General features: G+C 46.3%; 1 protein-coding gene and 1 long non-coding RNA gene across 2 annotated transcripts in view; both read left to right on the top strand.

Annotated features, from left to right (window-relative positions):
• Positions 1 to 3,630, top strand: part of LOC122424386 (translation initiation factor IF-2-like) — a 132,126-nt gene extending 128,496 nt beyond the window's left edge. Inside the window, exon 11 of the mRNA XM_043442132.1 lies at positions 1,036 to 3,630. Coding sequence (XP_043298067.1) covers positions 1,036 to 1,182 — 147 coding nt within the window. The 3' untranslated portion in view covers positions 1,183 to 3,630. The remainder of the gene's footprint in view (positions 1 to 1,035) is intronic.
• A 330-nt stretch (positions 3,631 to 3,960) lies between these two features.
• LOC122424633 lies at positions 3,961 to 15,919 on the top strand. The gene is made up of 2 exons (XR_006264490.1): positions 3,961 to 6,993; positions 9,616 to 15,919. It is a non-coding gene; the product is annotated as an uncharacterized LOC122424633 (long non-coding RNA).
• Positions 15,920 to 24,802: the final 8,883 nt, after the last annotated feature.

The raw sequence follows: 24,802 nt of genomic DNA, 5'->3' as shown, positions 1-24,802 counted from the left end.
TAAGAACCTTAAGGACGGGGACCAGAGGCCTGGAAAGTACAGGACAGAGGAGTCGGGTCTGGTCTGGGGGATGGTGTCCAGGAAGTCATTTTGCATTGGAAATCTGAAAGAGGAGTGGGTATTAAACTATGTGAAATCGAGAATGAGGCATTCCAGGAGGAGGAAGCAGCTTGCGCTGGACAGGAGTATGGCATATTTGAGAAGTCAGAGCAGCAGACAAATGGATGGACCTAGCGTCTGTCATACAGAGTGAAGGACGTCAAAGAGGAAAACAAGCATAGCGTGTTAACGCGTATATATGGAATCCAGGGAAATGGTACAGACGAGCCTGTTTGCTGGGCAGGAACAGAGAGATGTGGAGAACAGACATGTGGACACGGGATGGAGGGGGACAGTGGGACAAACTGAGAGCGTGGCATGGACGTGTATGCACCACCACGTGTAAACTGATCGCTAGTGGGAAGCCGCCGTGTAACCCAGGGAGCTCAGCGCCGTGCTCTGTGATCACCCAGAGGGTGGGGCTGAGAAGGGGAGGTTGGGAGGAGAGATACGTGGACATAAAGCTGACTCTCGTTGTGCTGCAGCAGAAACTGACAACATCGTTAAAGCAGTTATACTCCAATTAAAAAAATTTTTAACAATTCAAAATACAAAACAAGTCAGCGGGGTGCAGATGGAGGGGGAGATGAAAGGCCGGCTCCGCTGGCATTCTGCTTCTAACCCCTGGCTGCTCTCTGTCTGCTCCGCACTCCAGAGGCAGCACGGAGGACCGTCGGCTGGCACGGTGCGGTGGGGCAGCTGGTGTTGTGAATCAGGCCGTCGCCAATCAGAGAACGGCTACTTCACAACACCAGGGTCACACCCCACCCCAGGCAGCGCTCCCAGCTCCAGCCCCATCCGGCCTCCACCTCGGCCAGCGCTGGGGCACCGCCAAGCCCCCCAGGACCCCAGCAGGCGGCCTTCCGGTTGACACCTCACGCTGTGAGATGCCACTGCAAACACAGGAGCCCTGAGGCTGTTTCTCGCCCAACACAGACAGCTCCACTTCGAACTGAAAGGCGCTCGCGGCAGCACCGGCTTCCTGCAGAGAAAATGGAGCCACCAGCTCCCCGCGGTGAGGACGGAGTTGTGATCTCAGGAGGGTTGAGCACCGCCGACCTGCCCCGCTCCTCCTGGTGCTGAGAACACAGCTGTGAGCCGGGCCAGGATTTTGACACATGATGGTGACCGCTCTGACCCGGGCAGAGTGGAGGGAAGGGAGGCGCTAGTGCCAGGAGGGTGGCTCGGACAGTCCTGGAGAGCGAGGGGGCCTTGTGTGGCCACACAGGCCGGGGACACGTCTGTTTCCTAGATGGTCCCGGGTGCCCTTGGGAACACATGCCCGCCGTCAGAACAGGTCCCCACGCTGGACGAACCTTACGAGGGCCCTTCCAGGGCATTGGTGGGTCACACGCTCCCATCGTGGGTAATGTGATCAGTCGGCTGGGCTGATGGGGGGGCTTCCTTTCCCCAGGGCCCCACAGCCAGGGACCCGGCCGGGGGGAAACTGACAGAGGCCTCCCGAGTGGGAGTATGGTTATGTTTGAGTACCTAAGTGACATCTTCCGTATGTCACTGCTGTTTTTTAGAGCCAAGGGAGGCATTGAAAGCAGAGTGGCTGGGTTGGCTAGCGTACTTTCTGAAGCACTAAGGAAAAAGGAGGATGTCCACCTCTCTGGTTTGCTCTGGTGGGACAGAGCAAGATCCAGGGCTGCTGCGATGAACCCAGGCTCCGTCTGTGTCACCTCGGCGCTGTGCTGCTGTCCCCAAGGACGCCAGAGGGAGGGATAAGAACACACCCGGTGCAGAACGAGGTTACACAGAGCCTGGGTTAATCAGCACAGCCCTTGAAGTTCCGGGAGTGAGTCTGCTGCTTCTGTGAAGTTCTGTCCTTGACCCCAAACCGCTCAGGCAGCTCTGAAGTTTGTACTGTGTTATGTTTGGGGACAGTGTCTTTAGAGTTAAGAGTCCCAGTTTTTCCCAGAAAGGCCTTCCCCCCTTTTTCTTGAAGCATAGAAACAGCACGTCTCTAAGAATCCATCTCCTAACCTGTTCCCCCTCTACCACCAGTGGCCAAGTAGGCACCATTCAGGGTGTGGCCCGCGGTGGTGGCATCAGCACGTTGGAAGGTGGCCCCCGCCCGCACACACCTGCTGCATCACAGTCTCGGGGCCTGGGGCCCAGCCTCGGCGCTAACAGGACCAACCCCATCTCTCCTGCTTGTTCCAGACAGAATGGTCTTTTCCAAACATGTGCCCCTCTCGTGGGAGCCCCTCCACTCCCTGCCTTAAAACTGCTTAAGGAGTTGGCCTCACCCTAACAGCACTAGCCCCCCAAGTGGCATCCCCCCCAAGCACCTCTCCATTCACGCCCTTCCTCTCTCCAGCACCCCTGCCTCAAGACCCCTTTCCAGACCCTCACACCCTCCAAGCTCCCTCCTGCCCCAAGGGCCTTTGTGCAGCTCAGCCCTGTCTGAATGCCCCCAGTGTACTCCCCTGATTGGCGGTGAAATCTGGAGGACAGGTAGTCACTAGTCAGGGGAGAGTATACAGGGAGCATTCAGACAGGGCTGAGCTGCACCAAGGCCCTGGGGCAGGAGGGAGATTTCAGCCAGCATTGACTCCCCAACCCGGAAGGCCAGGTAAGACAGCTGATGTTGAGAGCAGGCTGAATTCTGCCTCTACAGAGCACTCGTCCCATTTTGTCATGATGCCTTCACTGGTGGGGATCTTTGCTGAATGTAGTCCTCCCCCCGGGCCGATGCGTCCTGTGGGCAGGGACCCTCAGCTGAGTTCAGTGTCTGGCATTGAGGAGTGACTCAATAATGAATTTGTTCACAGTCTGTGCTCTCAGCGTCCTTCAAAGTCAAATGGCTCGCTCTTGCTCATTGGAGCTTTGAGTCTTTGTTTCCTTCCAGTGACACTGTAGTAACAACAGCAAACACGTAATAGGAACCGGGGCACGCACTGCTCTGAGCCCTTTGCATCATCAGGTACCTCGTGTAGCCACCTGTCAGGTAAGAAGTCAGACCACACCATCCATGCTGTTGGTAGTTGGCGCCACTACGCTGCTGCTGAGAAGCCAAAGGGGCAAAGCCGGCACCCTCCTTCGCTGTTGGTGGGGATGTACACTGGTGAAGCCACTATGGGAAACAGTATGGAGGTTCCTCAAAAGAAGCTAAAAATAGAGTTTCTGTATGATTCAGCAGTCCCACCCCCGGGCATATATCTAGATGAAATGAGAGAAAGATAACGTGCACCCCAGTGTTCACCGCAGCACTGTGTACAAGAGCCGAGACATGGAAGCAACCTAAATGTCCATCAACAAATGAAAAAGATGTGGTACATATATATAACGGAATATTACTCGGCCAAGAATGAAACGATGCCATTTGCAGCAACATGGATGGACCTAGAGATTATCGAACTAAGTGAAGTCAGACAAAGACAAATATTATACACTGTCACTTGTATGTAGAACCTAAAATTGGACACAACTGAACCTATCTGTGAAACAGATTCACAGACATAGAGAACAGACTTGGGTTCCCAAGGTGGAGATGGGTGGGAGAGGGGGGATGGAGTGGGAGTTTGGGCTTAGCAGATGCAAGCAAGTATATATAGAATGGATAAAGCCACAAGATCCTACTGTGTAGCACAGGGAACTCAATATCCTGTGATAAAACCATTATGAAAAAGAATGTGTGTGTGTGTGTGTGTGTATAACTGAATCAGTCTACTGTACAGCAGAAATTAACACAATATTGTAAATCACCTATACTTTAAAAACAGGAGGACAAGGCTGAACATGAAGGTCCCCAGGGCTTGCTCCCAAGTACCCAGCGAAGCCCACTCCATTCTCTCTGGTCTCTGAAACCTGGCAGACCAGGCAAGTATTCTTCCTGTTTGTATGCTTATAAAAGGTTAAATTCCAACCTTGTTTAAAGTACTTCATAACGAAACCTGATTAAAAACCTAATGAAATATAAAATAGGGTCAAGTCCAGAGAGAGAAAACTATTTAAGAACCAGAGGAAGCTCTACTTAATTTTGTTGTTAAGCTGGTGAATTCATTCGAGGTTTGCACAGTTACCTTCAAGGTCAGCGCTTCTGGGAACAGCAGGGTTTGGAAAGGAAGTTTCCTGAGTAAATATTTAATGTCAGATAGAGCCATGCTTCTCAAAGTGGGGTTTACCTTCAGAGGTCAGCAGCACCTGGGAACTTGTTATACAACACATCCTCTCCAGGTCCCCACAGCCCTGCTAAATCAGAAACCCTGAGGGGAGATCCTGCAACCTATGTGTTAATAAGCCCTCCAGGAGATTCTGAAGTGCTTCAAGTTTGAGAACCACTGAAATACGTAAAAGGGGGGGGGGGAAACCCTTTCATTATCAAATGTGAAAAGGGCAAGGTTGTGGAATACCCACACAGTCCATTTAGAGCAGTGTGAGAAGTTTAGGGCATTTACTGTGAGAAATGGAATATTTCTTGACATATCAGTTAACAAGGATGTCACAGTCATCAATGATTTCAGCCCTCCCTGTGAGCTAGTGAGCCTGAGGACTCAGGATGTTAAAATGTAGGATATTGGCACCAGATAGATGAGGTACATATCAAAGGAATGATTTCAGTGAGCCCCAGACTCTCGCATCTTCCCATACATAGAAAAGTGCTAAATTCCTTAACCTGGAATATCTGGTTTTCTTTAAATAACAACTTTTGGTGTTTTTGACATAACTTCTATATAACCTGGCTTCCCCCACCACCCACCTCCGTGCAGTTCCCTCAGTGTTACCTGAGATGCTGTCTCCTGTGCTTAAAGTCCTAAAAATTCCCACCAAATAAAACATAACTCTCAACTTTTAGGTTGTGAATATTTTTAAGTCCACAGTTATGGCGACTGATAACGGATGATCAGAGCAGATTCTTCTCCTTTGCCTGAACTCAGCCAGGTTTATGCATGTACAGGATTTAGAAGTACTTAATTGGAAATTGAAGGAAATCTTGCCCTAAACATGATGGGGGGAGGCTTTTTTATTGCATACACAGTTAAATTAAGGTTAAAAAGCTGGCTTGATAAAAATATCTTTTTGAATTCTGACTTTAAACAAAGGCCTTGTAGTGGGGAACTTGCATTTCTCTGTGTCTTTGCTTCTACCTGATCGTCCTAGGACAGAGTGTGTGTCTGTGTGTGTTTTGAAAACTTGCCCTCTGCTATACTGTTTTTGAAAGGAAACTCCCCAGGCTTTACTTACATCCTCCCCTACTCAGAAGTCTCCTGCAGGTTTGAATCACTATTAATATATATTTTACTAATGGCCAAATGATGGATCCTTTTAAAATTGGAGAAACTAACAAATTGGTGAATCTAGAGGGCTCCCATTATAAATAGCTGTTTTACTGGTACTTACAAAAACAAACCAGAGGTGGAAAATATGTATTCAATGGTGAACCCAAGTACTTCAGTTTAAAACAAGAAAAACTGGTTTGGGAAGCTCCCTTCGCGGTTTTTGCTCCCCCTTCAATGAGTCTTACAGATGGCATTAGAATAATTAATGTTAATAGGAAAAACACATAAGGAAAGTCTGGATACTATTTCCAGCAAGGTAGAAATTTTTAAAGGAATTATCTCAAGTGAATAAAGAAATCTTTAGATTTAAAATGGGATAAATAGAAATGACATTAATGTGATTAAAACACAAGGTTTTTATATTACTACACTACCTAAGGTTAAATGGGTCAGAAAATACTTCCTTCTGGTCTCCAGCATTAAAAGTCAAACAAATCTATTTACCCCAGTTTTAAAATATATATTTAAGGAGCTGGAAAAGTTTTCCCTGAGATACCTGACCAGCAACTGCTGGGGGCAGCAGTTGGGCCGAAGGGCCTGCTCCTGAGGCTCAGTCCCCTCTAGAGATCGCAGAGCCTTTTATATAAAAACAGATACGATGGATAGGGAAAAAACAAAATAATTTCTTAAAACCCCTCCTGTAAGATCAAAACTTGTTGATTGGATCCTAATGAAAACTAAAGATATAAGTTGCCAGAATTGAGATGAAAGTATATAAAGCTGGTATATTTAAATGGGCTTTATATAAGATGGTTACATCTCTTGTTTAATTACTGTAGGATAGGCATGTTTCCACGGGGAAATACTTCCCCTGTGTGATACTGTAAAACAAGGTATATAAAGCTGCGCCTCAGGAAATCATAACTGAACGTACTAAAGGAAACCAACCTGAGCCATACAAGTGAGTGAAAACTGAAAACTATATAATATTAAAAAGAGTGGTTTCTACTCTGGGTTTAATATATAAACTCAGAAAAGAAGGTTTCTGCTGAATGCCTTATGAAAACCTTTCAAGGCAAGCAAGATAAATGCTCAAGTTCTAAGACACAGAACTCAAATTTCAGTTAGAAATCTTTTCACTGATACATAACATATAGTTGGACAAATCAATCTTTTAGTATTATTTAACTGGCAGACTTATTCTTTGAGGGAATTAAAAGCAACTGTCTTTCTCTTGCAGATCTCTACAAACCAGAATATATTACTAAGTACAGGCCACAGAGACCTGAGTCTGAGCCTAATTAGCTCAATCAGTTAAGACCTGAAACCAAGGAAGGAAAAAAAAATAACAAAGTGGCAGTTTTAAAATTCAAACCACTGGGAATACTCCCTCAGCTAGACTTCACAAATAGTAAAGCTTTAGTCGTCTGAACAAGCAGTTCTAATGTATTCCAACTGTTCTTTATAAATTAGTAAGTTTATATTGTAATACCAGGTTCATAATTTTTTTTTAAAGTGAATCTGTTGCAGGATGCTGAACCCCTTCTGAGGCCCAAAACTGGGCTCTTGTCTAACACTCGGAAATGAATTGTCTGAGGAGACATGTGCTGACAAAGCAAGAGGGAAAAGGCCCCCTTGGGAAAGGGCCCGGGCGGAGAGCCGTAGGGTAAGGGAGCCCAGGAGAACTGCTCTGCCACCGTGCCTTTATGGTGATGGGATTAGTTTCCGGGTTGTCTTTAGCCAATCATTCTGACTCAGAGTCCTTCCTGGTGGAGCATGCCTTGTTCAGCCAAGATGGATGCCAGCCAGAAGGATTCTGGGAGGTGGTCGGACATGTGGTGTCTCCTTTTGACCTTTCCCAAACTCTTCCGGTTGGTGGTGACTTATTAGTTCCGTGTTCATTACCAGGACCTCCTGTCCTAAAACAGCTCATGCAGATGGTTACAGTGGTGCCTGGCCAGGGAGGGCGGTTTCAGTCAGTATGCTGCTCCTAACAAATCCATGAGATGTTTAGTTTTGCCTGTTTATGCCTGTGAACACATTATACATATGAGAGATCTCTACCTGTGGATAATATTATCAAAATTAAATTTTTAAAGAGTGCTTACAAATTAAAGAAACTGGCCAAAATGACCTTCAGGTTCACGTGAACTAGGAAGTATTCAATGTTAAGTTGAAACCTGGTATTAAAATTTATGTTTATTGATCTAGATAATATAGACACTTCTTTAGAGTCATCAGTATTAAGTATAATTAAGTATTGTACCTAGGTTTGAAAAGTGAAAGTGTTAGTTGCTCAATTGTGTCTGACTCTGTGATCCAATGGATTGTAGCCTGCCAGGCTTCTCTGTCCATGGAATTGAATTCTCTAGGCAAGAATACTGGAGTGGGTTGCCATTCCCTTCTCCAAGGGATGTTCCTGACCCAGGGATCAAACCCACGTCTCCTATATTAGCAGGTGGTTTCTTTACCATCTGAGCCATCAAGGAAGCCTAGGTTTAATAGAAGTTAAATAAAACCCTATTCTATATATTGCAAGGAAAATGACTTGATACTATGAGACTTGATGAGCTTTTGGGTAAACTCTTTAAAAATATTTTAGAAATGCCTACTTAAAATGATTTTTACAGATATTGGTAACTTACAGTACTAAAACTGTGCTAATTTAAGTGATGGAAGTTTATTGACTAGCTAGATAATTTCCAAAAAGAAATAAGATACTGAGACATCAGTTACTAAATAGAAAAACTAAAAGTATTTAGAACTATTAATGAAACTATTTGGTGCTACCTGAAATGCTCTCTGTTAGAAAACAAATGTTTTTAGAAATTATTACTGATATTTATGTTCACCAGGATACAAGATACTAATGTAAAAGTTCATATTGCTTACATCTTAGCTTTTACTAGAAATTAGGGTTTTTAAGAGTTGAGGATTCTAGTCGTGGTCCATATACACAATGGAATATTACTCAGCTATAAAAAAGAATGCATTTGAGTCAGTTCTAATGAGGTGGAAGGACCTAGAGCCTACTATTACACAGAGTGAAATAAGTCAGAAAGATGGTACTGATGAACCTGTCTGCAGGGCAGCAATAGTGATGCAGACATAGAGGACAGACTTTTGGGCACAGTGGAGAAGAGATACAGTGGGATGATCTGAGAGAGCAGCATTGAAACATACACATTACCAAATGTAAAGTAGATAGCCAGTGTGACTTTGCTATATGACACGGGGAACTTAAAGGGGTGAGATGGGGAGGCAGGTTTAAAAGGGAGGGGGCATATGTATACCTGTGGCTGATTGATATTGATGTATGACAGAAACCATCACAATACTGTAATTTACCCTTCAATTAAAAATTTTTTTAAATAGCTATTGAAAAACCCTAATCACTGACAGTTTACCATGTAGACACCTTATGTGATATTTCTAGATGGAAGCTACTAATTTGAATTACTCTCGAAAAACAATGCATGTAGGCATTTTTAGTTTATAATATGGTGATATATCCATTTTTAACTAGAATCCCACAGTGCCTAATAGTCATGAATAAATTTATAGACTTGTTTTTCAAAACAAAGTTGAGGATTCTAATTTAAACATGTAGTTAAAACTACTAGGAATACTATAGAAACATTTCAATATTCAGTAGGAAATAGAATGTGTTTTCAGTAAAGAAGGTATGAGGAATGGAATTGTATTTTATTGAGGAAAAAGAATAGGTTGGTTGGTTTTATTTGGAAGAAAAAATATAAGGGACAGGCTGATACAGATACAGAAACTGAAGAAAGATTGTGGAAATGAAACCTGAGAAACAAGTTTTATGCATAGTTAGGGTTAAGATTAAATTTAGATTGAAGTTAACTAAGTAAATGGATCTTGTTAAGTAAACTAATGCAAGACTGGAATTTGATTTCTCTCTCTGTTAGAAGTGCTCCTCTTTGGTAACAGATTGTGTGAGTTTCTGTGCCCTGCAGGAGAGGTAAGAGATTCAGGTGCTATCCCTGTGGGAAGATCCCCTGAAAGGCATGGCAGCCCACTCCAGTATTCTTGCCTGGAGAGTAATCCCATGGACAGAGGAGCCTGGCAAGCTACAGTCCATGGGATTGCAAAGAGTCGGACACAACTGAAGCAACTTAGCGCACACACACAAGTGATCCATATTTGTTTTCTTGTTTTGTAACTTCGGTTAAATGATGAGTATTGTTTAACAGTAACCTGTGATCCTGTTGCATTTTAAACCTCTTTGATATTTTTATCAAACTCTTAACTAAAGTTCTTTTAGCCTCCAGTTGACTCTGGGATACTTCAAAGGAACATCTCTGAAAGATCTTGGAGAGGAATATTAAACTAAGTTTATTTGGTATGTTAAATTACTTCAGAAATAGTGTCAAGATGAACCTTAAGTTACAGTGCATGGATAAATGTCATTAATATATTCCAAAATTTATATGGAATCCCTACCCTCTGATATGTCCTGATATAATGTTATTAATCATAATTCTAGTTATTATCCTAAAATGTTACATCACAAAAATATCCAAGGTTCCTACTAATTGCATTGTACTTAAATCTTTAACCATACTATTTTAAGCTTTGTCCTTTGTAGACAATAATTATTTTACACTGATGGTTTTACAAAATGAAGATGTTTCAAGCAGACTCATAAAAAGAACTTTTTAAACAAAAATCTCTGATAGCTTTAGATGATGCCACTGAAGTGGATAACAAGTGACAAAACTAATGGAATATCTGATTCCTTCATCCAGATGAACAGGAATTAATTACATAGGACCAAATGAATGGTGAATAGGATTTATAACTATGACTTTTGTCAATGGTACTAGCTGTATTACTTATATCTTGCCTATTTTATAATATCGTGTCTATTTTGTGAGATTGTTGTCTTTTACAGTACCCAGTGTGCAACCGGGCCTCCAACAAAATTGATGATGGCTAAACATCGTGAGGAAATTGATCATATTTATGACTCTTATAAAATAATTTTAAGTGTGATTCCAGGTATGGGAATAGGCGACAAGGGAAAACATTTTCTGGATCCTAGTAAGACAGAGGGTCCAGAGAACCTTTCATTATCAACAGGGCCTAATCTGGAGCTCTGCACCTGGAGTGGCACGTCAACAGGAATTTCTGCCTGATCTGGGATGAGCCTCCCTGTGCCCTGGGATAATAATTGGTCACGAAATGTCTCCCAGATATTGGTCAAATTCTGGTTCAAGAGAAGAATCTGAGAAATAAGAATATTTCCAGCCATATCAGTACACAAGGATGTCACAGTCATCAGCGACTTCAGTCCTGCAACATGAGCCTGAGAAATTCGGGAAAGACAAGAATACCTGCCATCTAGCAACCAGCCTGCAGCCACTCCCTACAGCGAGCCCTGAGGAAACTCAGAATGGGGAAACATTGCACACTGGCCCCAGCTAGGTGAGGTACATATCAAAGGAATGATTTCCGTGAGCCCCAAACTTCTTGCATCTTCCATACAGAGACAAGTGCTAAATTCCTGATCTTGAGATATAACTGGTTTTCTTTAATTAACAATCATCTGGTTCTGACTACTGCCCTTTGTTGAAAAATTCTGTGTAATGTAGCTCCCCCCTCATTGCCCCCTTGGAGCAGTTCTCTCGGGGTTACTTTAGATGCTGTCTCCTGGGCTTGAATCCTAAAAATTCCCACCAAATAAAACATAACTCTCAACTTTAAGGTTGTGAATATTTTTTTAAGCCCACACTGTATGTTGAATAATAATTTTTCTTAAACCTACTTTTTTGAATTTTTAAAGTAAACCTCCTGGTGTTCTATGCTGTGGAAACCTGACCCTTCCTTTCCTCACCTGAACAAACACCCCCAGAACATCCTTTTATCTGTCACAGCAGGGACACTGGAAGGTAAAAGTTTCCCCCAATTTAAAGGCTTAGATGTTCATTCCTTAGTGACTGAATTATTAAGAGACTACGAGGCACATTTTCAGAGCTCACAACAAGCCCATTTATGAAGAGGAACCACAGGCAAAGAGAGGTTAAGAAACCTTCCCCCAGACCCACATGCAGACCCACCTTTGATTGGCCACCTCTGTGATGAACACCTGGGGACCAGGAAAGTCAGCCATGCCAGCTCAGAGCACCCGGGGTCGGTCTGAGTAATCAGAAGCCCTTTAGGATTTGGCACCTAACTTGGGGAAACTCTTAACACCATAAAGATGAACACTGGACAGTCGTTTCATTTGAACTTGAAAAATTTTGTTATTTACCTTGAAGTGGGTTTCTTTTTTGATGGTGGAGGGAGGGGAGATTTTCCTGGTTTACTTCGCTTGTAGTCATCACTAGACGTTTACTTAGGTCCCACGGGTGGTGGTTTATGCATTCCTTGTGTGAGCCACAGCCAAGGACATTCAGCGCTTTGTTGAAAATGATACCCCAGGGAAGTGACTTTTCCTCACTATATATATACACACACACACATATATATACATATATTAATAGTAATGTATTCGCTGTACTGCCACAAAGCAAGAATTCCCATGTATCATATCTTACCTACAGCAGTGAGGCTGCAGGGAAAACTGTGTACACAGATGTTGCTGAAATTTTAGGAAGAGTTCAGGGCCTCAACAGAGGTGAAGTGGAAGGTTTGCACCATAGGAATGGTGGACGGGTTTTTAAAGAGAAGAGAGGCAATAAACACTGATTCCCTCTGTCCCCTAAACTCAAGGAACCTCACAGAGACCAAAGAGAGAGTTTGAAATTGCTATTTTAAAAGGCAGAGCAGTCCACCCCAGTGTTCATAACAGCACTGTTTCCAAGTAGCAAGGACGCAGAAACAAGCTAAATGCCCATCAGCAGAGGAATGGGAAAAGATGTAGTGCCTGCATACAATGGAAGGTTACTTAGCCATAAAAATGAGCAAATGCCACTTGCAGCAACGCGGGTGGACCGGAAGTTTGTCATACTGAGAGCTGAGGCAGGAAGACAAATACATATTATCATTTATATGTGGAATCTTGTTTTTTTTTTATTAAAGAAGAAGATATAAATGAACTTACAAAACAGAAATAGAGTCACAGGTATAGAAAACAAACTTATGGTTCCCAGGGGGTACGTGGAGGAGGGATAAATTGGGAGATGGGGACAGACATACACACACTCGCATACGACAAACAGGTAACTAATGAGAACCTAGTGTAGAGCGCGGGGATACTCTGTTCTCTGTAATGACCTGTCTGGGAAAAGAATCTAAAGAGTGACTATATGTATAACTCATGTCCTTTGCGGTGCAGCAGAAACTAACACACTGTAAATCAACTACACTCCAATAAAGATTACTTTTTTTAAAAAGCATAGCAGAAAAGAGTTTTGGTAGAAAAATGGATCAGACTAAGTAAGTAAGAAAACCTAATTCTCTCCAGCTTCTGGTATACTGGGGTGCTTTGGGGGACCTGGGGCTCTGCTGCTGATTTCTAATGGGTAGCACAGAGTCCAGAAGCAAGGAGAGCTAAGGAAGGTGAAAGCTGGGAGCTGCTTCCGGTCTGGGACACTCTGCCATCTTAGCCGAGCAGGTGGGCGCCTCCCAGCAGCCCATCAGTCACATCTCAAGGGAATGAAATCGGGGGTTGGGGTGGACACTGACTGGAGCAGAGGGGCTGCTGCCATGGCTTCAGGGGGTACCTGTGACTGTGCAAAGACCTCCCCCTGGCCTTGTCCCACTGCAACTCCCACACAGGTCAAGTAACCCGGCTTAGGCCACATGGCATGGAGTTTCCAAAGCCACAGGTCTCTATGCTCCAGAACCAACACAATGAGCCCACCCCACTGCTGCTATTTACTGCATCCTGGCCCCTGGATGGTGTCATCTCTCTGAGGCTCGGAGCATCTCTGGGGAGGGAAGCAGTGTCGTCATCCCCATTTCTCAGGTGAGGAACTGGCTCAGAAAGGCCAAGACACTTGCTCAACGCCTCACGGCTGGTGAGTGGGTGTCACGCCCCCAAATGTCTACTGCCAACCCTGCTGAGGGGCTTCATCCTTCCTTTCCTGGGCAGCAGCCCCACACACACCTGCCTACCGCTATGTGACTGACTGCCTTCAAGACTTCTTACCTGTCTTCTGCTTGAAACTGGATCTCGGGCAGAGACAGCACTGGAAACATGGGGGAAAAGCCATGCCCTCCTGGAGTGAACCTCCAAGGCTGTTCCCTTGAGGCCTGACTTAAGTGGAGGAAGAGGGGTGTGTGGGTGTGTGTCTTTACAACTGTGAAACGCAATCCATTCACTTTTTTTTTTTTTTTTTTTTTTACCATTTCTTTTTGTACAATGCTTCCAGGAATGCCCCTCAATGGTTAGAGCCACAAAACAAAACGGAAGGGAAAAAAAAAACACTGCTGCAGGACCAAACCGCTCAAAAATCAAAAGGAGTACAGACATACACGATAGGCTGTGAAAGTCCCTTATTCTGTCCCTAGAGATAACCACTTCTTTAGAAGTATTTGAATTATTTTTATGATTATAAAAAGCCACATTAAAAGATACAGCAAAATGAAAGTAAACGCTTCACTGTTCAGGCTTCCTTGGCGGGCACAGGGGCCGAGACCACAACCACTGATGCAGCTCACCTGAAAGGTTGCCAGGGCCCCCGCCCTTGACCCTCTTGCTGTCTGATTCCATAGATTGAGGAGGCAAAGGCTGACCTGCAGTTCTTTTGAAACACCAGTCAGGTCAGAGGGCTCTGGCCTCCGCTGCCCGTGGCCACGTGGGATCCATGCCCTCGTCTGCTGTTCCCCACGCTGTCTCCCCCTAAGGCCTTCACATGCCGTCCCCTCAGGTGTCACCACGGCCCCTCCTCCCCCCAGTCAGAGCCCCCTGACCGTCCAGCTGACCGCCTGCTGCCGTCTACAGCACACCCCTCCCTCCCATCTCTGGACCCTGCCCTGTCCTGTCATCGCACACAGCACAGGTCACCTTTAGACTCTTATGTGATTTACCTGTGATCTGATCTTCCTCCAGACCCAAAGGCTAGCATAACTGACTCCTTTGATCACTCATGTATCCAACAGCACTTGACATACAGTTGGTGTCAATACATGTTTGTTGAAAGAGAGACCACGGATCCCATCTTTGCTGAGGCTGGGATGTAAACAGACCCTTCTCAGCCCAGCTTCACCAGCCCATCCTGCATGTGTATGGTTCTGGGGGTGGCCTCCTCTAAGGGGTGTTCATATCACTCAAGCTCTGGGAAGCTCAGATATGGGCAGGAAAGCCCACAGTTGAGGGCTCTTGTCCCAGAGGAGGAGGCCTTCCCTGGGGCACTGACCAGAGGCCATCAGAAACAAGCCCAGGCATTTGGGAGGCATTTATCCTTGTGGAGCTGAAGGATACACAAAACAGCTTCTAGGCCGCCTTCCCTGAGCTCCAGACTAGGTCAGGCTCCCCCGTTACTCACACGGCACCCTGTACTTCAAAACAATTCGGCAATGAATTAACTATGACTTTGCCATATCCTATTTCTCCATTAGGCAATAAGCTTCAGAAACCCAGGACTCGGCACATAGAAGGTATTTTGAGGAACAGCTGACCCACTTGCTCATGCAGTGCCCTGCTTGTTCTGGCTGGTGGGCATGCTTACTGCATTTCTGATCCTTCAGGAGACATTCAGTGCCCCTTTCCTCTCAAAATCACCAAACAAATTGAGACACTAATGCCAAACAGATGGCACCACCAGCTTTGGAAGGAAGTGTCTTGGTGAAGACACCCCTGTTTCCATGGAATCAGTGTGGTTTGGTAGGAGTGACTTAGGGCCTAAAGGAAAGATCTAAACTTTGTTACTTGCAGCTAACAGCATTCATAACCTGCCTGACCAGAACTGTTATATCAGAATTATCCCCCATAACACGAAGCCTGAAGGTGAATCCAGCAGGATGAAATAATTCAACGATGCCCTCAAAAGCCCAGGCTATTGGAGCCCCTTCTGCTTTATCACCGTTATCACTTCACGGTCACAAGAGGGCTGCTGCTGTTCAAGGCATTACCTCCACCTTCTGGAAAGAAGAAACGGGAAGTAGCGGAGCCCATACTATCCCCTTCCTTTCATCAAGAGACATAAACTCGCTAGAATCCTCCACCATCACCGGGAAGACTTCTACTTACATCTCAATGGCCAGAACTCGATCAACTGGCCTCCCTACCCACACTAGAAAGATAAGGATTCATACAGAGTGGGAAAGCTGAGACAGCAAGGGAGGAGTGAGTTAGTAATAGCTATAGAGTTAGCCAGCCAGAAGTATCTGTCAAAACCTATGTAAACTATTTTTAATAGAACTGTTTTTGTGGGTTTTCTTATAATAAAAGCAATGAATATATATTACATTAGAAAATAAAGATTTTTAAACATCTCTCCAATCCCATCATACAGAAGTAATCACTGTGTATTCCATTATTATTAACCTTTGTTATTATCCTTTCAGATCTGTATTTTTTTTTAACATGGATGAAATCATACTATGTGTTATTCTGTAATTACCCTTTTCATTTGATATGATGAAAAATCTTAACAAATCATTAAATAATCTTTGCAGAATCATTTCTGTGTGTTCCATTGGATAGAGTACCATTGTTCATTTGACCCCTTGGCATTGGGCATTTTGACATTTATAAAAACAGAACTAGAAACCAACACTAAGGTCTCCCCTTGTAGCTCAGATGTGGCCCAGCAGGTCCACTTCTAAGAACGTGTCACAAGAAATCATCTTGGATATGTAGTTCCTTTGGAGCATTTGAAATGCTACCAAATTGCCTTCCCAGATGAATGATTCCAATGTATTATCCCTCCAGCAGACACAAGTGCCCACATTTCTCCCCACAAATTTTCAACAACACTAAAAAATAAAAAAATTAAAAAAAAAACATGAATGACAGCCTAACCCTGCCCACTCAGTTCCCAGATGAGGGGATAAAGGGAAGAAGCTCCTGCACAAGGTCACCCAGCCCAGCCAGCCTGGGAACCGGGGACTTGACGCTGCGGGCCAGGCCCCTTGGCACTGCACCCTGCCACCTCCTGGAGCATCCATCAGGGAAAGAGAAGCACCAGATGCAGGAGAATCTGGGGAGCCAGAAACAGGTGCCAGAGGTCCCCAAGGAGAGGGGAACAAGGACAGGAGACCTCAGAGGCATGATGCCCTGCAGGCTGTGGGCATGAGCAGTCCTTGGGCTGGGGTCACCGTGGGCAGACAGGTCTGCTCCTGACTCAGCACCGACGGCCACTGAAGCTGTGGGGCCCTCAGCTGTCCCCCTTCCTGTCTCTGGGGCCGGTACAACGAGGCAAAATGGCTGAGACCCAGGTCCACTTGCCAGCTATTCGTGCCTGATGTGAATTGGACCGTGTCCCCCTAAAATTCGCATGTTAACACCATAATGCCTTAGAATGTGACAGATTTTGGAGATAAGCCCTTCAGGGAAGGAATGAACCTTAAATGAGGTTATAAAGGTGGGGCCCTAATCAGATAGCACTGGTGTCCTTAAAGAGGAAGAGAGGGACCTCCCTGGTGGCCTAGTTGTTAAGACTCCACACACGCTTCCACTGCAGAGGTTCTGGGTTCCATTCTTGGTCGGGGAACTAAGGAGCCCTAAGCCATCTGGCACAGCTGAAAAGAGGAGGAATGCACATGCAGAAGGAACACACACACAGAGGTAGGACCATGTGAGGATACAACAAGAAGGCAGCTGCCTGCAAGCCAAGGTACAAGGCCTCAGAAAAAACTAAATTGGCCATCACTTTGATCCTGAACTTCCAGCCTCCAAAACCATTAAAAAAAAAAAGCAGTTTCTGTTGTTTAAGACACCCAGTCAGTCATATTTTGTGACGGCAGTGTGACGTGACTACTTAAGATGTCCCAGTAAATGTGAGGATCACTGCTTCTCCTGCATCCTGAGCTGCAAGGCTTGGATACCCCCACACTGGAGGCAGGTTCTTCCCACAGCCTTGGGTATGCAGTGCGGCAGCTGGCGTGGACGCCCACCGTGTACCTGGGCTTCCTTGGGCTCCCTGGGGCTGTGACGGACAAGAACCTGCAGGCTGACCACATCCTTTCTGAAGCTCTGGACCTGAGGCTCCACCTGCTACCCTGGCGTCACCGGGCCCCTCTGCAGGCCACATGCTCCCGGAAGTGCAGGCGGAAGCCAGCGCCACCATGAGGACTGAGAGTCAAACGTGTCCCCACCTGGGGACCTGAATGGGAAGGAAGTCCAAAAGGGAGGGGTATGTGTATGTGTATGGCTGACACTCTGCTCTACAGCAGAAACCAACACAACATTGGAAAGCAACTATACTGCAATAAAAGTTAATCTTAAAAAACTGTCCAAACATTCTGCACAGCTCCTCATGAGTCCTCCCCTCAACGCCTGTTTCCTGTGATCCCCTCTCCGTTAAACTACTCTCCTCAGCATCTACCTAAGGCACATGGGGAAGAGAGCTGTGTTTTGAACCCAAGACAGACCCATGTGTGCATACAGTCCTCCCTCAGGATCCAGCGGCCACAGGGGATTGACTCCAGAACTCCCTACCCCCGCCAGATACCGAAATCCAAGGATGCTCAAGTCCCATATATAAAATCATATCAGCATATAATCTAGGCATATCCTCCCATCTCCTTTAAATCAGATTGCTTATTATACCGAATCCATGTAAATGCTATGTAAATAGTTGTAAATACAATGTAAATGCTATGTAAAGAGTTGCCAGGGTGCACAGCAAATTCCAATTTTGCTTTTTTGGAACTTTCTGCAATTCTTTCCCCTCAAATATTTTTGATAGGATGCAGAGCCGGCAGATACGGAGGGCCGGCTGTACCTACACCACCCCGGAGAGGAAACAGGCTTCGGGAGCACCGAGCAGGCCCCGCAGCTGCAGAGCTCACGTCCCCCAGGGGATGGCGGCAGCTGGAGCCGGCGGCCGCTGCTGCACAACATAGAAGCAGGAATGTTCAAGCCAGATAGACACAGGTTCAAACCCCAATTCTGCCAGTCACTAGCACGACAGCCTAGGCTAGGTTAGGGGAACCACTGCCTAAACATCCGCCCTGGCCCCAGGCCCAATAGTAATGGTGTGCATAAGTTACCTTACAACAGGAAGTCGTGGGAAGGAATGCGGAACTAACGAATTACCACCTGCCACAAGAATTCAGGAAAGGTCAAAAGGAGAGAGGAGACTACAATCCATATGAACTGCCATCCTCCCAGAACCTTCCTTGCTGAAATGCATCCTTGGCAGAGTGATGTGTGCACCACCAGGAAAGACTCTGAGTCGGAATGATTGACCAGAGCCAATGCAGAAACTAATCCTATTTCCATAAAACCTGAGACTGTGAGCCACGTGGCAGCTCTCCTGGTTTCCCTTACTCTGCTGCTCTTCTCCTGCACCCACCCAGGAGCCCCTTCCCAAAAAGTCTCTTCCTTTGTCAGCACATGTGTTCCCTTGGATAATTCTTTCCTGAGCGTTCGACCAGAGTTCAACCTCGGGTCCTGGAATGAGTCCCCTTTCTGCAACACCTCCATCAGCTGTGGGAGTGGAAATGACACGGACTTCCCAGGATCAGTGGACAACCTGAGGGCGGCGGATGGAGAAAGTGCCTGACTCGTGTGTGCTCGGCAGAAGGCGGTCCCCCTTTCTTTCCTCTACAGCCATGGAGCTGTGAGGCTGTGATCTCCCTTCAAGAAAGAAACTGCCATTCAACTGCCAGGAGTGCCGTGAGCTGACAGCCTCCAGACACAGAGCCTTCAGATGTACCCCAGTCTCTGAACAAAGGTCATGCCCTTCCCGGCCACTTCCTGCCAACGCGGAACTCCTCGGAGGGGAAGTCTTTGCTCAGGAGTGCCCCAGTGACCTGGCCTAGACATCATCAGACCTGCTTGACAGCTGGAGGATCTTCCTGCCCAACCCACGCACCCAATTCCCTGCCCTCAAAACAATCCTTTCACTCCTATTTCCCTCTCAGTTGAGTCCTCTGTGAAAATGAGACTAAGATAATCTTTCCATTCCTCTCTCACTCCTGAATAGATCTCCTGCACGAAGTAACAGAAAGGTTTTCACAGGGCTTCATCTGAGAGCCTCTAGGATATTAATCCCAGTGGGATCCCTCCAAAGGAATTAGAATCTGTCAGGTCTCTTCCCATGGCAAGCATAGAGACAGATTCTTGTTAATTCCATAGGAAAAGGAACAAGAACTTATTGAAATGCTATGGATCATAGAAAAAGCAAGGAAATTCCAAAAAAAAAAAAAAATCTACTTTTGCTTCATTGACTGTGCTAAACTCTTTGACTGTGTGGATCACAACAAACTGTGGAAAATTCTTAAAGACATGAGAATACCAGACTGCTTTACCTGCCTCCTGAGAAACCAGTTTGCAGGTCAAGAAGCAACAGTTAGAACTGGACATGGAACAATGGACTGGTTCCAAATTGGGAAAAGAGTACATCAAAGCTGTATATTGTCATCCTGTGTATTTAACTTCTATGCAGAGTACATCATGCAAAATGCCAGGCTGAATGAATCGCAAGCTGGAATCAAGATTGTCAAGAGAAACATCAATATCCTCAGATATGCAGATGAAACTGTTAGGGGAAGCACACTGATTGAAACCGCCCACCCTGGCCAGGCACCAGAGTAACCATTTGCATGAGTTGTTTTATGACAGGAGATCCTGATAAGGAATACGGAACTAATAAGCCACCACCAGCCGGAAGAGTTCGGGAAAGGTCGAGAGGAGACACTACCTGTCCGTCCACTTCCCAGAATCCCTCTTGCTAGCATCCATCTTGGCTGAGCGATGCGTGCGCCACCAGGAAAGACTCTGAATTAGAATGATTGGCCAAAGACCACCCGGAAACTAATCCCATCACCATAAAACCCAAGACTGCGAGCCACGCGGCAGAGCAGTTCTCCTGGGTTCCCTTACCCTCCTGCTCTCTACCCGGGTGCCCTTTCCCAATAAAATCTCTTGCTTTGTCAGCACATGTGTCTCCTCGGACAATTCATTTCTGAGTGTTAGACAAGAGCCCAGTTTTGGGCACTGGAAGGGGTCCCCCTTCCTGCAACAAAACTACCCTAATGGCAGAAAGAAAAGAATAACTAAAGAGCCTGTTGATGATAGTGAAAGAGGAGAGTGAAAAAGCTGACTTAAAACTCAACATTTAGAAACTAAAATCATGACATCCGGTCCCATCACTTCATTGCAAATAGATGGAGAAAAAGTGGAAACAGTGACAGACTTTATTTTCTTGGGCTCCAAAATCACCGTGGATGGTGACTGCAGCCATGAAATTAAGAGACACTTGCTCCTTGGAAGAAAAGTATGCAAACCTAGACAACATATTAGAACACAAAGACATCACTTTGCCAACAAAGGTGCATATAGTCAAAGCTATTGTTTTTCCAGTAGTCATGTATGGATGTGAGTTGGATCATAAAGAAGGCTGAACATCAAAGAATTGATCCTTTCAAACTGTGGTGCTGGATAAGACTCTGGAGAGTCCCTTAAGACAGCAAGGAGATCAAACCAGTGGATCCTAAAGAAAATCAACCCTAAATATTCATTGGAAAGACTGATGCTGAAAGTTGAAGTTCCAATACTTTGGCCACCTGATGCAAAAAGGTGACTCATTAGAAAAGACCATGATGGTGGGAAAGATTGAGGGCAGGAGAAGGGGATGACAGAGGATGAGATGGTTGGATGGCATCACCGACTCAACGGACATGAGTCTAAGCAAACTCTGAGAGACAGTGAAGGACAGGGAAGCCTGGTGTGCCACAGTCCATGGGGTTGCAAAGAGTCAAACATGACTTATCAACTCAACAACAATGGGATGCCCAGAGAATTTTAGGGCCCCAAGAGCTCACAGTCTCCTGGAATTAGAAAACTCTGTTTCTTCAGGACACTAATGTTGACATCAATAAACTCCAGTCAAATTTTGTCCTTGTTACATCCCACTCAGGAGTCAGAGTCCAAGGAGAAGGTATCTAATTGGTCCAGGAGGTGGTGGGGCAACTTCCAGAAGCAACTTGTCTTCCACTGATGGAGAGACACACCAACTCTGCACCCAAAGCAAGACCAAGGTGCCTGTCATTTGAAGGTGAATGGATCTGCCAGATGGTTGTTAGATTCAATGGAATCTAACAAGAGAAGGCAAAAGGCCTGCCTTGTCCCAATTCATACCAAGAGCTCAAAGTCATGTACCTCTAATGCATTTCTACCTGTTTGCTCTTGCCTAGACCACCATCCATTACTCCCGCCAGTGTTTGAGTTTCTTAGGTTCAATATCATTGTGTCTAATCTTGGCATTTGTTAACTCCCCCAAAGATCAGATATGGGAGTCAAGAAGGATGTACTCAACCTTTTCCAAAACCACTCATTTGGGATTTAATAAGCTGCCTCCTGGGGCCTCCCAGATGGCTCAGCAGTAAAGAATCCACCTGCCAATGCAAGAGATACACGCTCAATCCCTGGGTTGGGAAGATCCCCTGGAGAAGGAAATGGCAACCCACTCCAGTATATTCTTGCCAGGACAATCCCACGGACAAAGGAGCCTGGTGAGCTATAGTCCATGGGGTCGGGAAAGAGTGAAACACAACTAAATGCTCAACAACAACAACAACACAACCCTTCCTCCACTCTCCACTGTGATGGAGAACAGTCAGCCTTGCCCCTGAAAACACCAATTTCACCATCTGGATCTCTGGAATTTTGGCAACCTTTCAAAGGTCTGTTCTTCTTCTTCTTCTTTTTTTTAATTAACATCTTTATTTTTACATTCCTTTCACTTTTCAGCTGAAGCTCCTTAGCCCAACTCTAACACACTTAGGATAGTTGGGGAAATCCATGGACAGGCCGACAGACAGCTCAGGCAGGAGGCCCAGGACAGGTGATGTGCTACCCTGTGCGTATCCTCCCGGGAAGAATTCACCTTCAAATGCTGTAGGCTGCTGCCTGCCAACGCCTGCGACTCTGCCTGATGACTTTGCTGGCGTTTTGTTTGGTTTTATTCTGATTTCTCACAGGTAAAGCTAGGAACATAGAGTTATGGCCCCTGGGAGGAGCACTCATTCAAGCACCCATGGAGTTCGCGAGATAAATCCACCAGTTTCTTTGCCCCGTGGGGGGATAACATGGCTTCCAAACTTCCTGGAGGGCTGAGCTCCCCGTAGGCAGAGCAGTCAACTTTTGATAATGCACCTTCACCAGCTGCCTCCCCTTCCCGCTCCGCTGGAGTTTCTTTGGATTGCCTCCCAATGAAACTACTTGCACATAAATCCTTGTCTCCGTTTTTGTTCTCCCAGATGGAGACCTCAAGACAAAGCCCACTTTGAATCAGTTAAAGTTTCTCGCCAGAAAGACTCTGAGAACTGCAGCATCCATCCGCCGCTGGCAGAGGGCCGGGGTACGAGGCACCAGGCAGAGCCCTCCGCCAGGTGGGGAAACTGCCTGCGCCGAGTTACCTGCCGTCTCCCCAGATGACCCAGGGGCCCCGCCCCCTGCACACAGCTGCAGGCTCTGCCCTCGAGGCCGGGGGTGCCAGGAGGCTGCTGCTGGGAATGGAAGGGATGCAGATGCCAACAGCCTTTCACTGCCTATCGGCTCATTTCACACTGACAGGCTACCGGGGGTGGAGGACTATTTTTATTTAAAACATCGGTTGCCATAGTAACATCCACATGACCGAATACTTATTCTAAGTCACATAGAAAATACCCTTGGGAGGGGAGAAAGCGAGAAGAGAAGGCCTGTGCTGCCCCTGGAATCAGACAGCGAGCGGCAGTTCCTGGAAAAGAGAAAGCCACGCCAGCCCAGGGGTCCGGGCGCTCCTCCAACACCTGCCTGAGTCTTCCAGGGCTTTCGATTTGCAGTCACTGAAAAGGTTTAAAGGGGACTCTGGGGAAGGCTGCAATCTGCCAAGATGGCCTTGTGAGCAATAGCTCCTCCAGGGAGGTCATAAGTTTCCCTTGGTGTGATCTGCTCCACAGGTCAAGATGGGGAGCTAAGAACAAGGCCCTGCCACCAGGTGGTGATGCCATAGGAGGACCTGCTCCTACCCGACTCAGCTTTCCACCGGTGTGCTCAGGACAAAGGGAGTTTGTGGGGCCTGTCATGCTCCCGACAGCCCTGGTGCAGAGGAGGCAAAGCTTCAGGAAGGCTGTGAGGACCACACTGCCTGGAAAGCAACCCCCAGGAGCAAAGGAACACATGGAAAGGGGAATTGTCTTTTCAGGACCAGAGGGAGAATTCATTCGCAGCCACCTCCACCATGAGCCTCCCTGAGCCTGGGTCAGATTCAGTTTCCTCAGACAGCCCATGCTTTCTTTATCCCCCATTAGCAAAGAGCCCAGAATTAGTAATGTTAACATCTGAGGTCCTCAGAGGACCCCTGAGTGTCCCCACAAGACTTGCAGGGGTTTGGACAGAAATCATGGGGCTATAAGAACTTCCCTGGTGGTTCAGCAGTAAAGAATCTGCCTGCAATGCAGGAGACATGGATTGATCCCTGGGTCAGGAAGATTGCCTGGAGGAGGAAATGGCAATCCACTCCAGTATTCTTGCCTAGAAATTCCATGGACAGAGGAGCCTGGCGAGCTACAGTCCATAGGGTTGCAAAGACTCAGACATGACTGAGAAACTTAGCATGCACACATGTATGGGGCTATGGTGGCTCAGTGTAATTGGTAATGAGCATGATTAGTAATGACTCATGGTTAATGTTATATGATGGACCATCTTTGAGGAACACCAACTGGACAAATCATATCATGCCTCTCCCTTCACCGAGGTAATTATTACAATGCTAAGAGTTCACATTGATTGAACACTTAATATATATGAGGGCCTGACTCACTTGATCCTGGCTCTGCCAGGGGCCATTGTCACGTACAGTCAACAGATGAGAGACTCTAGTTTCCTCATCACTGAAGTTAGGTAACCTGCAGCTGGCAGGCCATGGAGCTGTCTGACTCCTGAATATGTACTATTAGGCATCGTGCTATGAATGTGATTATTCGGCTCCACCTTGTCCAAGCTGAGAGTGACCACAATGCAGATGAGGTGTGTCGGGGGCAGGGAAGGGCCAGCTCTGACTGGGTGGATGATGGTGGGGCTGGAAGGTGTTTCGGGCTGGCTGCTTGTCTGTTAGTCTCAGATCTCTGTCTGCTCCTCGCCTCCCAGGTCTGGTCTGGCAGCCATCACAAGCCCTCGAGACTATCAATGTCTACCACTCTGTTACAAGATCTGGGGGAGGGAGCCATGACCCAGGAGGTACAGCTGAGAAGATGCTGCTGTGGCCCTGGGTCAGCAGTGGGGATTCCCCTGAAGTCACTGCCCTTCTAGGCTCCCGGCTCTGTGGGACAGACCAAGGCTCATGTGGGACAGCTCCTGCCTGGGTGTGCTGCCACCCGGAGTGCCACAGAGATGCCAGAGCTTC

The sequence above is a fragment of the Cervus canadensis genome, chromosome 22 (assembly GCF_019320065.1).
Source record: "Cervus canadensis isolate Bull #8, Minnesota chromosome 22, ASM1932006v1, whole genome shotgun sequence".
In the NCBI taxonomy this organism is placed as follows: Eukaryota; Metazoa; Chordata; class Mammalia; order Artiodactyla; family Cervidae; genus Cervus; species Cervus canadensis.
This window is presented reverse-complemented; position numbering and strand designations above follow the sequence as displayed.